Source organism: Lithobates pipiens, unplaced genomic scaffold (assembly GCF_037356315.1).
Source record: "Lithobates pipiens isolate NorthernLeopardFrog02 unplaced genomic scaffold, aLitPip1_a1.2 Scaffold_30, whole genome shotgun sequence".
Taxonomy (NCBI): Eukaryota; Metazoa; Chordata; class Amphibia; order Anura; family Ranidae; genus Lithobates; species Lithobates pipiens.
Genome location: NW_027507791.1, coordinates 138,948,713 through 138,967,188, shown reverse-complemented (window position 1 = coordinate 138,967,188; position 18,476 = coordinate 138,948,713). Strand labels below are relative to the sequence as shown.

At 47.5% G+C, this 18,476-nt stretch overlaps 1 protein-coding gene across 1 annotated transcript in view; it reads left to right on the top strand.

Annotated features, from left to right (window-relative positions):
- DNAJC17 (DnaJ heat shock protein family (Hsp40) member C17) overlaps positions 1-2,367 on the top strand; it is a 113,080-nt gene extending 110,713 nt beyond the window's left edge. The window contains exon 11 of the mRNA XM_077464908.1: positions 2,196-2,367. Coding sequence (XP_077321034.1) covers positions 2,196-2,315 — 120 coding nt within the window. The 3' untranslated portion in view covers positions 2,316-2,367. The remainder of the gene's footprint in view (positions 1-2,195) is intronic.
- Positions 2,368-18,476: the final 16,109 nt, after the last annotated feature.

The window sequence follows — 18,476 nt, the reverse complement described above, 5'->3', positions numbered from 1 at the left end:
TGGCATATAGTGTGAATTCTGTCTCAAAAATATAGATTTTAATTGTTTTGATCAGTTGACAAAACCCAAAGTGAGCGAACTGAAGACAAAATCAAAATCTAAATCAAATCAATATGTGGTGTGACTACTCTTTATCTTAAAACCAGCATCAATTTTTACACTTGCACTAATTCAGGGTTTTTGTAGGATTAGTCAGGTGTATGATTAACCAGTTATGCCAAGCAGGTGCTAGTGATCATCAATTTCATATGTAGGAGGCTTAAAACTGGGTGAGGAACAGCCAAACATGACTACTAAGGTGAGGCTGTGGAAGACCATTTCATGTCAAAGGTCATACATGATAAGACTAAGCACAGCAATAGAATACAAGGTAGTTTATACTACATCAGCAAGGTCTCTGCCAGACAAAGATTTTAAAGGAAAAGTCCAGCCTAACCTTAAAACCGCTACATCTACAGACGTCCATTATATAAGTCTAACCTATCTAGGCCTGTAGAGAAGAAATCAGTATACATGTCCTTTTTTTTTTTTTTTTTAAGCCGTTCTGGTCTTCAGAGGGGGAAGCTCTGCAGAGGACACAGTCTACAACGGCGGTGAAAGGAATGGGAAGTGATGTCAACCATAGACTTAGTATGGGGCTTCCATTGTCGGCTGTGTCCTCTGCACCCACCTCCACAGCGAAGTCGCAGCTGACAGCTCAGTGTGGGATCCGGTTGGATGCTGATTTCTTCTTTTACAGGGTTAGATTGGTTAGTATTAGATCGTGAATGTCCATAGACGTAGAGATTTTAATGTTAGGGTTTGTTCATCTGCATCCTTTTGCTCCTTCTGCCTAAATTTCTCAGTGACTTTTTGGTATGTCCCTTAGTGCCCCTGATGTCTCCATCTCTAACGTTGCTGCTTTCCTCATTCATCTCATAAATGAACTTGTCAGATCTTAATATCTAAGTTTACATTAGGCTGTGCTAGATTCCCAAATGAAATGTCTTGGGACATTTCATGTCCAAGCCACAAACAGCTGCTCCATGGATCCCCTAGATGCCATAGAACTTATGTAAGGTGAAACTTAACCTTAGATTTTATTATTATGCAAGAGTCCAGTGTCCATTCTCTTCTCGTTTGTAATGTGGACAAGCTTATAAAGGAGGACGAGAGACTGAAAAAGTTGATTTGAATCCCAACCACAATTTCTTTTTTTGTGCCTGCATAGGTTTTCTCCAGGTACTCTGATTTCCTCCCACACTCCAAAGACATACTGGTAGAAATTGGCTCTTGTCTAAATTTGACCCTAGTGTGTGTGTGTATGTATGTATGTATGAATGTCAATTAGGAACCTTGGATTGTAAGCTCCTTGAGGGCAGGGACCGGTGAATGTACACTATACATGTAAAGTGCTGCGCAAATTGATATTGAATGTCATGGTTTTCCAAGCATTTACAATATTGTTATGCTTTAGTGCACAAAAAAAAGTGACTAATTTCTTTTAATTCTTGATAAGAGACTGGATAGGCATGTTCTTCCCTTACTATATAATACTTACTATAAACATACTTTAGAAGTTATGGTCAAAACTTTAAAATCATATATTTTCTTTTAGACATATTTATATTTTCTTGGGATTAAAATGTTTAAAACTCAGCTATAAGAATGTTTTCAAATTCTAAAATATATAAAGGCCATTTATTGTCATTCCCACGAGAATATCTTGAAATTCTTCTTTGCTTTGTATCATCCGTCCTTCAATATGCCTACTTTTTATTTCTGGTATCACATAATTTGTCTTCTATTCTGTACGTGTAATTTATTTTAACATAAAATAAAAAATTTTGAACGAGAGACTGGATAGGCTTAAGCGGACTTCCCAGTTTTTTTTTTTTTTTTTCTTTTATTGGTTCAGTTCTATCAATTCCTACTTGGATGACTGATGTGAATTGGGAGTAATCTTTTTAATCTAGGGCAAGACCACCAAATGTGGCTTGTCTGTCTAGACATTTACAAAATTGAATTGGATTATGTGACATTTTAGAAAGTGGAGTTGCTTACCATTTTTAAGGTGAACTTTTCAACATGAAAGCAAGCATCCAGTAAGTTGCCGTGAAAAACACCCTCCACTCGACTCTTTATTTGCATTTTTTGCCAGGTATTTTGTTTTCATGAAAATGTATACTATGTTAATGCATTTAATTTCTTTGCAGAATTCTGTACGATCAGAGAGAGATTTTGAAAGTCTAGTGTTAATGAAGATGAGGCAGGCAGCAGAACGTCAGCGTCTGATAGAGCAATTACAGCAAGAGGATGAAGAGGCCGACTCTTAAGTTGTTAAAGCAAAGAAGGTCGTCCCTTTTTTTTTTTTTTTTTTTTTTTCCCCTTTTTTTTTTTTTTTTGTAGTTTTTAAATTAAAATTGTTATTTTTAACTGATTTTCAAATGGTATTTGAGTGAACTTTGTGTGACTGTTAAATTTAGAACTGTGCAATTTTAACCAAGAAAACAACTTCCAGTAACTGCAAAAAGCATATATGCGTCATCAGGAATAGCAGGCTTTAATACCCAGCTGCTGCATGTGTGTCCATGGCAACCTAAGGTTGTGAGCTAACAGCGCACTCGCTGGGCAATCCCAGCACACTGAGCTGTCATGGCTTCGGATTGAGAGCCTGTCCCTCGGCATCCCAATCGGGTGACCACTGTGAGAGCAAGTCGCAGCAGTCATATGGTTGAGAACCTGCATAACCTACCTGGCTATTAATTCATGGAAGACCGGCCTCCCAAAACACCACATGGACACAGGCTATAATGGAAATTTCCTACCTAAACTGCCAGCACTGGACAGACCCTGCAGTTTATCATGTAACCATGGTATACAGATCAGCCCAAAAAGGTTGATAGTGGCAGTATTTTAATGTAAAAAAGATTTATAAGCTGTGGGTACGTGGGGGGGAGGATGGAGCGGGCGGATTAACTATTTTCACATTACTGGGTTTATTAACCCTATAAGTATTCAAACCCTTTACTCAGTACTTTTGTTGAAGCACCTTTTAGAAGCAACAACACCCTAGAGTCTCTTTGGGTATGACATGACAAGCTTTGCACCCTTGAATTGGGGGATTTTCTGCCATTCTTCTCAAGCTTAGTCAGGTTGGATGGGGACTGTCGGTATTTTGGGTCTTTCCAGAGATGTTCAATCAAATTCAAGTCAGGGCTCCGGCTAGTCCACTCTAAGCCCTTGTACACACGGTCAGAGAATCTGTCGGAATGAGTCTTATCGGACCGTGTCGTCAGATAATCCGACTGTGTGTGGTATGCATCGGACTGATTCCGTCCGAATCTCCATCCGACCCAATTTCCCTAATCGTCTTTCAGGACAGCCACTATGAGAGATAGACTCCTCCTCTTCCTCTGGAAACACTGCGCCAGCCCATAAATTCTTACTTCCCCTGCCGGACCTCAGTTATTAGTGTTTCCTCCGGCGGGGAGACACTGTGCAAGGAACCAGGCCGATCAGCTGGGGAGGCTGTGGCCGTTTTGTCGTTAAAAGAACCCGGTTGAAAGAAGCAGGGGCTTCGTTTGGAGAAAGCTGGATTCAAACCGTTCGAAACCAACGTCCGCGTGTCGGACGGGTCGAACGGTTTACTTACCTCACCAGGTACTGCCACCCCTTCCGAGTCGATCGCGGCTTCAGGTCGTGGGGGACTCCTATCGCGTCTACAGGGACGCAGCTGGCAAGCCGTTCGGAAGATTTCCCTGTACATGGGTACAGTCCGCCCCTTTTTTTCTTTGAACCGAGCGGGCCGAACGACGGGCGACGTCGTATCCGGCGGAAACGAAGGCTTGACCTCGAAATACGATCGACTTCCGGTTCTGGGTCGTGGAGCTGATAGGAGGGCCGGGCACAAGCTGGAGATGAGTTCAGAACGTGCACAGGCAACGTGGAACTCTGTAGTAAGCAGCCACCTGCAGTCATGTCGGAAGCTGAGGCTCAAACGACAGACTCTATCTCCAGCATTCCTAAGGTAAGAGCGCCCTGGGGAGGGGTACTCTCTATCTAGGATCCCCCCACCCCAATGTATGGTTCTATCATGGGTGGGGGGGGCAGCCCCCTGGGTGGCCAGGGGGGAGGGGAGGCTCAGATCCCTTCGTTTTAAAAAAGGGTCTAGTGCACTCCCAGGGTTGTATCCCGAGCTTTTGATTGACTGTCTTTTTCTGTTTTTTTTTTCTTTTTTCCTTTTTTTTTTAGAAAGCTACGGAAAAAACTAGGTCTACGCATAGCTCTAAAAAGAAGTGTGCCTCCTGTAGGGACATTTTAGGGGAATCTTGGACCAAAGTGTTGTGCAAAGGCTGTATTGACTCCCTCGTTAGGGAAAGGGAATCTGAACAGGAGTCAGGACTAGCAGCTTCAGTCAAGGAGCTCTCGTCCACCTTCTCTTCTTTTAGGTCCCTTTTTGAAAAATTTCAGCTTCCCACGGGTCCATCTCCCCAGGATACAACCCCACCTCTAGCACAGAGTTCTGCTCCAGTCCAACCTGCTAGTACAGGGGGGACAGAGGTTGCAGGCCCTTCAGGGACAGGTAGGGAACTTCCAGACAGTTCCTCTTCCGATTCCCAGGAGGGTTCCGAGGGGGAGGACCAGGACGGGTCCAGGAAAGCCTCCAGATATAAGTTATCCCTTGATGAGGTAGAGGACCTCTTAAAGGCAATTTATGCAACCCTCGGTATCCAGACGGATAAAAAGCCCCTAACCCTGCATGACCAAATGTATTCAGGTTTAGGGGAGCCAAAAAGAAGGGTGTTTCCAGTACACAAAGTTTTAATGGAAACAGTTAAAAGAGAGTGGCAGGATCCGGAGAGAAAACCCTTTTTATCTAGATCCCTCAAAAGAAGGTTCCCACTTTCAGAGGACCCGGCATGCCTTTGGAATAAAAGTCCCAAATTGGATGCCGCGTTCTCCCAGGTCTCCAGACACACAGATTTGGCGTTTGAAGACATGGGGGCCTTGGCAGATGTCATGGACAAAAGGATTGACTCCCTGCTTAAAAAGACGTGGGACTCGCTATCGGCAATTTAAAGCCTGAAATGGCAGTTACAGTTGTGGCTCGCAATTTAGAGCACTGGCTCTCACAGATCCAACAACATATTGAGGCAGGCACAGATAAGGAAACCATTCTGTCATCCTTCCCTACCATGCTGCGAGGGATCACTTACATAGCTGATGCCTCTGCTGAGTCCGTCCGCATGTCGGGCAGAACGGCGGCTCTAGCCAATTCGGCCAGAAGGGCCCTCTGGTTAAAAACATGGCCAGGGGATAATGCCTCCAAGATAAAGCTATGTGGGATACCCCTGACGGGGGACCTCCTGTTTGGCCCAGGGCTAGAGACGGTTCTAGACCGGACAGTGGACAGGAAAAAGTCCTTTCCTCTCAAACGGAAAACCCCCGTACCAACAAAAAAGGGGTTTCGCCCGCAGGGGCGTAGGGAAACCTCTAAACCAGGGGGGAAAAAGAAAACCTGGCCCCAAAAAGGCAGGGGCAGAGGAGGGCCGATTTTTCGCCCTCCTATCCAGCCCCGTAAAACCCAGTGACTTTCCAGCTACAGTGGGAGGAAGACTGGGGGCCTTTCTTCCACAGTGGGAGACAATATCCCCCAATCAATTTATTTTAGGGGTAATAAGAAGGGGGTACCTCTTGGAATTCCTAAGACCACCCCCTCAAAGGCTCCTTGTCACGCATCTACCCAGGTGCATGGTAAAGGCCGAGGCCTTGCTAGAAGCTCTGAGGGAATTGGAGAATCAGGATGTTATTCTCAGGGTCCCAAAAGCAGAAGAGGGAAGGGGGTTTTATTCTCACATCTTCATAGTGAAAAAACCCTCAGGGAAGTTCAGGTTGATTCTGAACTTAAAGCCCCTGAACGCTTCAGTGACATACAAAAGATTCCGCATGGAATCGATCTTTTCAGTAAAGGCGCTTCTGCCCCACAACTGTTTCATGGTATCCCTGGATCTACGGGACGCGTATTTACACATCCCTATAGCGGAAGCCTCGCAGAGGTTTCTACGCCTTGCCATAGATCTGGGCGGAGAAACAATACACTTTCAATTTCAGGCCCTGCCATTCGGGCTATCCTCTGCACCCCGCATATTTACCAAAGTCCTGGCAGAAGCCATGGCCTTTCTTCGGCTCCAGGGGATATGTATAATTGCCTACCTGGACGACCTGCTTTTATTTGCAGCATCCCCAACACAGTTGGTCAGGGATCTCGATCTAACCAAAGGGGTCCTTACAGACCTGGGGTGGCTTCTGAACTTGGAAAAGTCCAGCCTGATCCCCTCACAACAGATCTCCTATCTAGGTTTCCTGTTGGACTCGACACTGTTGAGAGTTTTTCTACCAAGAGAAAAGGTACAAAAACTGGACAGTGCGGTGGCCTCTCTTCAGAGCAACCAGCTGGTTTCCATAAGGGTTCTGATGTCAGTACTGGGTCTCCTTACATCCACCCTTCCAGCAGTGCAGTGGGCAGGGCTACACTTTTGTCCCCTACAGTCCTTCATCCTAGGGGTATGGGACCACAGTCAGGAGGCCCTAGACACCCTAGTTCATATTCCACACCAGGTAAAGAGATCCCTCTGGTGGTGGAGGAAAGTGACAAATCTGTCGCAAGGTCGTCTGTGGCTCATCCCGATTTCTCGGGTAGTAACCACAGACGCAAGTGGAAAAGGTTGGGGGGCACATTTGGGTTCCCTTCTAGCCCAGGGCACTTGGGGGGACGGCGAGTTGACTCGATCGTCCAACTGGAAAGAACTAAGGGCAGTGGGACTAGCCCTCAAATTCTTCAAAAAAGAGCTCCGGGGTCACCACATTCAGGTGCGGTCGGACAACTCTTCCGTAGTGGCCTATTTGAACAAACAGGGTGGCACGAGAAGCGGAACCCTGTTGTCTTTAGCGACAGAGATTCTGTCCTGGGCCGAAACCTACACCCTTTCGCTCTCAGCAGTTTTTCTGAGGGGAGAGAAAAACGTGGTAGCAGACTTTCTCAGCCGAAAGAGGCTGAGGGAGGGCGATTGGGTTCTCAACCAGGAGGTCTTCAATCTCATAATAAGAAGATGGGGGTCTCCGGAGGTGGACCTGTTCGCGTCCAGAAACAATGCAAAAACCCCCTGTTTTTTTCTCCCTAAAAAGGGGAGAAGGAGCCTTAGGGGTGGACGCTTTGAGCCAGAATTGGCACTTCAGAACTTGCTATGCCTTCCCACCTCCAGCGTTGTTGCCAGCAGTTCTGAGAAAGTTTCAGATGGAAAGCACATCTCTGATTCTGGTGGCTCCACATTGGCCCAAGAGAGCATGGTTCTCAATGCTAAAGCAGTTGGCGGTAGAACCTCCCTTACTCTTGCCCCCTCGGGACGATCTCCTCTCTCAGGGGCCAGTCCTCTGCCCACAGGTACGCCAGTGGAAGTTAGCGGCCTGGCTACTGAGGAGGGTTTATTAAAATCTAAGGGATTTTCACAGAGACTAGTTTCTACCCTCCTGGACAGTAGGAAAAAGGAAACTCGCCAGATCTATGAAAAGGTCTGGTTGCGTTTCAACAAGTGGTGCGCAGAGAACTCTTTCCCAGTACGGAGCTCCTCCGCAGTGTTGGAATTTTTACAATGTGGGGCAGATAAGGGCTTATCCATTAGTACCCTTAGGGGTCAAGTATCAGCCCTCAGTGTTTATTTAGAGGATCATTTGGCTGCCAACCCATGGGTTGTCAGGTTCTTTAGAGCCCTGTCCAGACAGAGACCGGTCCAGGGTCTGTCCTTTCCCAGATGGGATTTATCTTTAGTTTTGCAGAGCTTAACTGGACCCCCCTTTGAGCCTTTAAAGGAGTGTCTTCTGAGAGAGCTTACTCTGAAGACAGTGTTTCTGGTAGCAGTGACAACTGCTAGGAGGGTCAGTGAGATGGAGGCCTTATCAGTCAGGGCTCCCTTTTGCGTTATTTTTCCGGATCGGATAGTTTTGAAGACCGATCCAGCCTTTTTGCCGAAAGTGGCATCCAGCTTTCATAGAAGCCAGGAAATTGTTTTGCCCTCTTTTTTTGTCCCAATCCCTCCGGTGAGAAGGAACTAAAATTCCATTATTTGGATGTTAGGAGATGTATCCTACACTATCTGGAACTGACCAAGTCATTTAGAAGGTCAGATTCCTTATTTATTTTGTTTTCCGGGGCCAGGAAAGGTTGTAAGGCGTCCCGGCGCACTATTGCTAGGTGGCTCAGAGTAGCCATCGAGCAGGCTTATTTAGTTGCAGGGAAAGAAATCCCAGTGGGTATTAAAGCACACTCCACTAGAGCTATGGCAGCCTCCCAGGCAGAAAGAGCGGGAGCAATGCCAGAGCAGATTTGCAGAGCAGCAACATGGTCCAGCTATTCCACTTTTGTAAAACACTACAGAGTGGATCTGGTGTCGGCAGGTGAGCAGACCTTTGGGCGAAAGGTCTTGCAAGCTGTAGTCCCACCCTAACTGGTAAGTGCTCGCTTATCCTCTCATAGTGGCTGTCCTGAAAGACGATTAGGGAAAATTAGAGTTACGCTTACCGGTAACGTCTTTTCCAGTAGTCTTTCAGGACAGCCCTAGTTCCCACCCGAAAATTGGGGGGGAGTCTTACAAAAGACCAGAGCGCAGCAAGATAATGGTATTTGATGAATATGTTATTAATGTGTTCTTGTGTCTCCCCAGCTGGCCGGAGGTATTCTCGATATAAACTGAGGTCCGGCAGGGGAAGTAAGAATTTATGGGCTGGCGCAGTGTTTCCAGAGGAAGAGGAGGAGTCTATCTCTCATAGTGGCTGTCCTGAAAGACTACTGGAAAAGACGTTACCGGTAAGCGTAACTCTAATTTTTCCAACATGTTGGAAAGATTTCCCGACCAACTGGGCCGGACGGACCTAATCCGATCATGTGTAGAGCATTTTCATCGGACCAAGTGCCACGCATGCTCAGATCAAATTTCTACAATAAAGCTATTGGCTACTAGCCTGAATGTAGTCCCATCATAATGAAATTACGCCATCACGTTTTGAAAGATCGGATTTTTCGCCAACTTGTGTATGCAACAGTTTCGGACACAATCCGTCGGATTTGGTTGGCAAAATCTCCGACCGTGTGTACGTGGGCTAAGGCATTCATAGTTGTCCCTATGCCACTCCTGTGTTGTCTTGGCTGCGTGCTTTGTTATGTTGGAAGGTGAGCCTTTGGCCCAGTCTGAGGTCCTGGGTGCTTTAGAACAGGTTTTCATTGATGATAACTTTGTACTTTGCTCCATTCAGCTTTCCCTCAACCTTGACCAGTCTCCCAGTCCCTGCTGCTAAAAAAACATCCCCATAGCATAGTGCTGTCACCACCATACTTTCCTGTTGGAATTGTATTGGGAAGGTGAGAGTGGTGCCGGTTTACCTCCATACATAAAACACCATTTTTTTTTTTTCCATTAATATGATGTTCGGTTTCATCCATTCCAAAGCCAAAGGAATTTGTTTTTATTGGTCAAAGGACAAGTTGCAGTCATCTCAAAGTTGGAGCAAAATCAAATCCTGTTAATTAGTCGCATGGAAGTCTGTTCTGAAGTTGCAGGGCAAAGTCCGATCAGAAGTTGCGCGACTTTCGTGTTGCGCCAGTGTGAACGTGACCTTATTGTCAAAGTTTAATTGAACAAACTGAAGTTAGATGCCGATTGGTTACTAAGCACAGCTGTACCATATTGTGTGCACCAGTTTTAGTAAAGCTCCCCCATTATTATATTAGTGGTTGCTGCTACAAATTTCTTTCCTTCAGCGATTTGTAGCTAAGCTAAAGGTGAAGGCAGAGCGACTGTTGCTGAATGACTGAGCTACAATAATTGGCACAATAGCTACTCTAATCAGAAGAATATTTAATTTGCAAAAAAATAAATAAAAATTGCTGCAAATAAATCGGCGTAACGCGGCTTAAACCACGAAGACTGTTCACCTGTAATAAGATGGAATCTAGATTGTTTTTTTTTTTTTTTTTTTTTTTGTTCAGCCTACAGGCCAAATGGAGATGGATATAGAGGGAGAAATATATCTCTCTAGCTCTCTCTCTCTGTCCAGAGCTTTTTCTCTCACAAGTGTTATTTCATTACCACAACAACTTTTTTCCTGGTGCCTCCCTGGCAGCATACATGTGATAGTAGCCCCGCCCACAGGCCCAGTGCATACCTATAAAAAGTTAATACCCACACAACGGCCTAGAAGAAAAGAAACCCTTACCTGACACCTTTTGGTGGTTTTCCTGCAGAGGTTCAGACCCTCCTGTAGTGCAGCCCCTGACTTTTTTTTTTTTTTTTCCAAAACAAACGCAGGTTTATTAATCACATAAAAAAAAGTTACAAAAAAAATGGTAGTGGGTGCAACCACACAAATCTTATACAGTTTGACAATGCAATAATGAGCTCACCCCACCACGGCGGGGAGAGCCATCTTAAATAACAAAATACAATAACCATAAGAGCTTCCCGTCCACCCCCCCCCCACATCCCCATGACACGATCACTATGTGTTCCCACATCAAGCTACACAAGTCTCCACAGCATTTAGCCATCTATCCCATACCTTATTATATTTGGCAGGGCATCCACGGTGACTATACACTAACTTTATATATGGCAGTTTATTATTAATGTCTACAATCCAGTCCCGTACCCCAGGAGGAGCTGAACGCATCCAATGTTTTGCTATCAGCTTTCTTGCGGTAAACAGTGTGGACTGCAGAAACGTGGTAAGGTACACATCCATAGCAACGTCAGGGAACATACCCAATATGCACACTTTCGGGTCCAGTTGCAGGGGTGACCCCATGTGGTCATGCAGAAAGGTAATTATTTGCATCCAGTAAGTTTGAATTTTAGTACATAACCACATTAAATGGTAGAAAGTTCCAGAAGAACATAAGCACATGGGGCACCCCGGATTATAGCTGGGTTGGAATTTCGCTAACCTGATGGGGGTCAGATATGATCTGTGAATAATGTACAAATGTGTAAGGCGGTCTGGAATGCTCAATGACACCAGCTTAATGTTTTCTAGCGACTCATCCCAGTCCGATCCATCTAGTGGGCCCACGTCCCCCTCCCATCTAATCCTAGCCCTCTCCGAGATCTGATTTATTTCCCTCGTCCTCAATAAGTTGTAAAGTGTGGAGATCAATTGGGCCGAGTTGTCACCTAGTAGCAGCTCAACTATGGACAGAGTCTGAACGTCAGGGGGGCCCTCAGCAAATTGGGATATAAGTGCATGCCGCAGTTGTAGGTATCGAAAATACATAGATTGAGGCAAGTCAAACTCCGCCCGTAACGTAGAAAAGTCGCGAACGCCGAGGGGGGTTAAAACCTGGTGTAGAAAAACAACGCCCCTAGCGGCCCAAAGGGCAGCCCCAGGGACCGCTAATAATTCTTTCAAAGCAGGGTTACACCACAATGGGGTGTGCGAGTGGCAAAAGTCAGTGCCAATAATTCCCAACGCCAGCCTCCAAATCCTTCTGTGGTAGGACAGTAGAGGGGTCTGGGCAGCCCCCGCCCTCCCGGCCCGGAAGAGCAGCTGTAAAGGAGTGTGAGTGTGTAAGCCCTCTCCACCTCCCACCAACGTCTGGTATCTCGCTCCGTCTGACCGGTGCAGGTGGTAGAAATGCGACAATTGCGCCGCCAAATAGTACGCCCGAAAGTCTGGGAGGGCCACCCCCCCCCCCCGATCCCGACGGATTCTTGAGAGTATTCCACGCCAGTTTGTGCCTAGATGAGCCCCAAATAAACGTACTCAAAATGGTGTCTATTGTTTTGAAAAAGCGGAGAGGGATCAGGACCGGGGAGTGCCAGAGCGCGTAGAGAATTTTGGGGAGTAAAATCATTTTCGTCAGGTTAACTCTACCCGTCACCCCAAGAGGGAGACGGGACCAAGCCTGGGTACGCATTTTGAGAAATAAAAATAGGGGCTCAACATTAAGTAGTAGGTAATCTCGTGGTTCTCTGGTAATACGCACCCCCAAATATCGGATTTCGGAGACCCTGGAGAGTGGGAGAGAGGCCGCACAGCGATCCGGCACCGACATGTCCAGAGGTAATATCTGGGACTTGGACCAATTTATGGTCAAACCCGAATGGCTGCCGAACTCCCCCAACACCCCCAAAGCACTCCGCAGTGATGGACCCTCATCCTCCAGATACAAAAGAGTATCATCTGCATACATACTTACGGATTCCACGAGGGTACCACTGCGGAGGCCGGCTATCCCCGGATGAAGCCGGAGCCTGGCCGCCAGGGGTTCCGCCGCAAGGGCATATAAAAGAGGGGAGAGTGGACACCCCTGACGCGTGCCCCGCCCAACGGGGAAGGGATCCGACACCCAACCGTTTACCGCGACCCTAGCCATCGGCCGATAATAAAGCAAGGTGACCCATTTCACAAAATTGGGGCCGAAGCCGAATCGCCCCAAGCACTCCCATAAATAACCCCACTCAATGGAGTCGAAGGCCTTGGCCGCGTCCAAGGACACCACCGCCCTCGACCCCACCGAGCTATGCCCTGCCTGCACATTCATAAATACGCAACGAATATTCATAGCCGTGTTTTTCCCCGGCATGAAGCCTGTCTGGTCTGGATGCACAAGGGAGAGTATAACCTTGTTTAGTCTGAGGGCTAAAATTTTCGCTAAAACTTTAATATCGGTCTGAAGTAGTGAAATGGGGCGGTATGAGTCAGGAAGGTGGGGGTCCTTGCCCGGCTTGGGAAGCACAATAATGGTGGCCTGTCGCATCGTCTCGGGAAGCGTTTCCGAATCGAACAAATAGTTAAACAATTGCAACAGTTCTGGAACTAACACGTTAGAGTACTGGGCGTAAAAATCCAATGGTATACCGTCCTGTCCAGGGGCTTTGGCCGAGGCTAGAGACGAAATCGCCAGCGCGACCTCATCACCAGTTAGGGGGGCATCAAGATCTGCAACCTGCGTCGGGGACAGTCTAGGAAGGGATATGCTCACCAAATAAGTCTTGGTCTCTGTTCTCGGAGTAGTCACCTGGGAGGTATAAGTTGCCATGTAGAATTCCCGAAACATCTCCGCCACTATCTGCGGATCAGACACCTTAACTCCTTGGTGATTGGTCAATGAGACCACCACCGGAGGTCTGGAGTCCTGATGCGCCAGATAGGCCAGAAGCCTCCCTGCACGCTCACCCTGCTCGAATACCCGCTGTCTAGTAAAAAATAGCTTCCGCTTGGCTTGTTCAATTTGTAGATGTTCTAGCGCTCGAGTGTGATGCCTAAGCAGCTGTGCTTTGGCCTGGGTAGGGTTAGCGCTAAAGTCGGCTGTAACCACATCCAGCGCCTCCGCAGCCTGCGCCAGCTGAGTCAGGGATGCTTTCTTCAACCGGCCTATCCGCCGCGAAAGTGTGGAGCGAACATGCAACTTGAAGGCCTCCCAAACATGGTCCGTCGGGGCTGTGTCTCTGTTAGTGTCAAAATAAAACCGCCATTCCTCCTCTATGTCCTCGCACTCGCTCAGTGTCGACAGCCAAAAGGGGTGAAGTCTCCACTGCCTCGGACCTGCCTGACGCGCCAGCTCAAAAACAGCCCAGCAGGGAGCATGGTCTGAAAGCGACCGGGCGCAGTATCCAGCGTCCAACAGGCCGGGCAGTAAGCTCTTTGCAGTCAAAATGTAGTCGATGCGGGACATAAAGGAGTGGGTTGCAGAAAAACATGAGTACTCTCGTTTCTCAGGATACCTGTGACGCCACGGGTCAACTAGTGAAAACTCCCTTAATGTACGCCCCAATCTGGTCTCGCCAGAGCCATGTGCCTCCCCAACCCGGCGCATCCTGTCCTGCACCATGTTAAAGTCCCCTAGCCAAATGGCGGGAGTGGTGGGGTGCATGGCCATGTAGGATAGCCCCTCAGTGATAGTTGTAGAGTTATATGGCGGTGGTACATAAAATGCCAGCACAAGGTATTGGACCCCATAAAGAACACAGTGCAAGAACAAGTACCTGCCCTGGGGATCCGTCCGCAAAGATATCAATTCAAATTGGGTAGATTTAGACACTAGGACAGTGACCCCACGGGAATAAGGGGTATAGGTGGCATGATACACCCAGCCAATCCAGGGGCGTTTCAGCGCCAACTGCAATTGTCCGGTGACATGCGTTTCTACCAGCACGATAACCCTGTATAATTTGAGACGATCAAATACCGCCGTGCGTTTTAATTTATCCCGCAACCCCCGGACATTCCAGGACAGGAATTTTAACTCACCCCGAAACAATAACCCATAAACGTGGGAGAAGGAGGGAGGTGGACGAACCCCAAAGCAGTGACCCTCCCCAGCACAGCATAATCATACATTATACACATAATCACTTGTGTTATAACTGGTATAGGTATACGCCCTGTAGCTACGTACAGTGTGGAAGCAATAACACCCAAATAAAACCTGCAACCAAATCTAAAACTAACTTTCAAACATCCCAACCCCCCCCTCCCAGCTCTCAGCCCCCCCAACCAAGCCGGAGCACACATCCCTAAACAAAACCCCCCAACCAGGTTTAACTCTGGCGAACTATGAGGGCGAAAAGTCCGCTGGGTGTAAGTCCAGCAATGGAGCACGACGCACACACACCGCCCGCCGGTACAACAACCAGCAGCTGAGCATATGTGTGAGCCGAACCCGCAACAGCACAGTCACATAATGCCCAAAATTGACTTAGCATCATATATGCAAACTTTTTAGAGTCCTTTAAGTGCGCGAGCACAGCACATGTAGTAAGGGCCTTCAAAAGAGTCCAGTACCCACCAAGTTCCATGTCCCAGGCCTATACGCCAGCAGAGAAGCTGGCAAACATCATACCGTGGTGAACCCCTTGCAACAGGATCCAGGCCTTGGGGGAGACACAGTGGGGGGAGGAAGGTTTAGTGAGGAACAGAGAGGGCAGATAGAAAAGAAGAACGAGAAGGAGAGAAAGAAGAGAAGAAAACGTGAGACCCCAAGGAGGGAGAGAATGGGGTAGAGTGGGAAGGAGGGGGAAGTGAGGAAGGAGTGACTGATGAACTAGTTGAAGGACCCGGTACACAGAAGGAAAAGAGGAGGAAAAAAAAGGGGGGGTGAAACCATGGTCGGTAGTGGAGTGGAGGGGTATCGTTAAGGCAGGGGCCAACGAGGAAAGTTCAACCACCACAGTAAGATAGTCTTCCACCGCAAACATCCCCTCCGTGGCGGAGAGGGTACCAGAAGGGGGAAAGGCACACACACGTCCTCCTGAAATCCATATGAGGAACTGGGCAAACAAAATAGAAAGAACGTGGGGGAACACAGGGGTTCAGGAGAGCCATCAATGCAGCCGTAGCAGTAGGGCCCAATCTACAATACCTCTACAACTGGAACGCCAGGTGGTGAAGAAGGTAAGTTCCGGGTAAGTAGCGAATGCACAGGACCGTGGGGTGATCAATCCCGCGGCGGCCGGTTACGGGCCGCGTCCCTCTGATCCAACCAGGCCCCCGCCGCCGCTGGGTCCTCAAAAAAGTGAGCCCGGTCTTCTCCCACGACACGAAGCCTGGCTGGAAAGAGCATAGCGTATTTAACATGGTGGGCCCGGAGGCGTCGTTTAATCTCCACAAAGCGTGATCGTTGCCGTTGAACCTCCGCCGAGAAATCCGGGAAGACTGAGATGTGGCCATTCTGGAAGGGGATGTTTCCTCGCTCACGGGTAAGTCGCATGATGGTGTCTCTGTCCCGGTAGTTCAGGAGTTTGGCGATAAAGGTACGCGGTGGGGCACCTTCAGGCGGCGGGCGCGCTGGCATCCTGTGCGCCCTCTCCACCACAAAAGAGGTGGAAAATGCCTCCCTGCTGTAGGATTTGATGAGGAGAGTCTCCAAGAATGTAGCCGGGTCAGCGCCCTCCGAGCCCTCTGGCAGTCCCACGAACCTTAGATTGGACCGGCGGGCCCTATTTTCCAGGTCGTCTTGCTTCTGGGCCAATAACTGCAGTCTCCGTTGGATGTCCTCCTGCGCGTTTTGTAGTGGGAACAGGACATCCTCGGCCTGGCCAATCCTGGTCTCCGCCTCCGTGACCCTGTCCCGCAGCTTGGAGAGATCCTGGCGGATTAGGGAAATATCTACCTTGACTTCCTCAATCTTGCATGTGAGGACAGATTGACAGGAGGAGATCGCCTCCAGCACCTTCGCCGTCTCCGCCGCAGCAGGCTCCACTGGCGGAGCGGCCGGGCCGCCATGTTGGTCCTCGTGGTCCCGTTCCTGCCTCCGGAATTTGTCAAGCGCCGCAGCTGTTGCAGCGCTTCTTTTCGGCGGGGACATGCTCGCACACTATCCGGAGACCGACTGGTACAGCAGGGCAACACGGGGGAACCCGCGGGCACACAGGATAGATGTGTAGGATGTTAGATGGTACGGAGCTCAGCTCACACGCGTCCTACTCCATCGCCAGCCAGGCCACGCCCCCGTGCAGCCCCTGACTTTAAATGCTCTGATAAGGCTGTGAGCCCCTTCAGTGGATCATTTGGGGGTGAAAAATCAAAAGCTAACTAGCGCCACACAGCAGTGCAGCTAGGGTTATGTTCCTCAGAAGAGCTGTCAGTGGCTGGAGCCTGCCTCCCAGAAGTGAATGGATTCATGGAACTATGACACTGCATTTTTTTTTAAGATAAGTATGTTTTCTAATTTTTTAGGATTTCATTTGTGAATGGCCATCAGTTGTGTGTTACATATCCTCTCAGATGAGTTTTAGTATGCATTCTTGTGGCAATATTGTCTTTCCATATTTTTTTTTTTTATTATTCAAGTACCAAGACAATGTCTTAGAAAGTACAATCAATAAGCAATAAAGCAAAACTGAGCATAAGCATTGGAATGTCCTTCCATCAAGATATTCATAAATATCATACCTCAGAACACTAAACCGAGAGGTCTTGACATAAAATATACTTGGTGGAAATACCGGTGAGGTTGACAAAACAAAACAAAATAACATGGCAGATTACAAATTGTAAGTAGCAAGGTCTCTTGTGGCAATTTTGGAAGAGAAAGCCAAGTATCTACATTCAAGGGAATGATGCAATTATGCCGCACATGTGAAGTGGATAGAACTCACTAAGGGGACATCTTTGGTTTGGGCAAGTAATGCTCCAGTGGCCATGTTGGAGTTGGACAAGATTGCCTGGAAGCATCTTGGGCAAGGTGAGAAGGTTAATTGAAGTGAATGGATAAGGTGCCCTTTGGTGGCTGTTGAGCTCCTTTACTTAACATGTGCCACATCCTGGGAAATTCATTCATGGAACACTAAGAAAATAATGGTCTTTAGAGGCATTTTTTTTCCTACATAATACATAAAATTATAAGCAAAACACCTAAAATTGTATTAGACTACACAAGGTTCCCCCAGAGGATAAGATACCATTATATAATGCTAATCATGCAAATCTCAATGCATCCGCAAATATAAATCCTTAAGGTTGGGGATACCACTTGTGCTCATACAGTAGCAGCTCCTATTTAAGTGATGCCTTCAATAATAAACACCTTCATTTACAAATTGCATTTTGTGTTTACTTGTGTTGTCCTTGACTATTGTTTAAATTGGTTTGATGTTCCGAAACACTTAAGTGTGACAAACATGCAAAGGAACAGGAAATGAGGAAGGGGGCAAACACTTTTTCACACCACTGTATGTATATTTAGAGTGTTCCTGCTCATGTGTTCCATGACCATGAAATCACTTCTTCGTAAAGGATTGCTGTGACCCTGGGTGAAGTTGTCTTTACATGAGAGAGTGCGACAAGATAGCCTTAAATGGGTAGACAGAAGCTCTTCTGCCCGCTAATTATAGCCACAAATAACTTTGAATGCCATGGCCCTGGGTGAAGTTAACCATATCCAAGTTATTGCGAATAACTCCAGCTGCATTCCAATACTGTTGCTACCAACTGCATAAAGCCTCCCTCAGCAGAGAGGAGGCCAACTGCTGGCAAGGAAGAACAGACTATAAGCTGGTACTTTGTTTAACCTGAGGCTTTGCCCCTGCTGGCCATTTTCCTTTTAAAGGTAGGTAAATTTACCATGAGTTTAGAAGAACCAGAGGAGCCAGTTAAGAATCCAGTAGATTACTCTAGGTAAGAAACTTGCTACTGCATTTCCTCAGTCAAGAAGTAGCCTGCAAGGCCTTCCAGGGACAGGTCCTCTTTGAGACAGTCCAGGTCAACAGCATTAGAGATGCGGTTGAAGTTGAACACTTGTCATTACTAGTGGAAGAAGTCTAGAGTACAGATTGCAAGGTAATTTTCTCCTAATGGTTAGGAAGTGTCTTTTCTCAACTTGTGGCCTCTGCATAGCCTCTGAAGGTTTTCTGGGTCAAGGTGTTTCTGCCCGTAGTTGTGGTGGCAAACAGTTCACTATCCAGGAGCCCATGGCTTTATGGGGCTGGGTTCAGATGCAAGTTTTT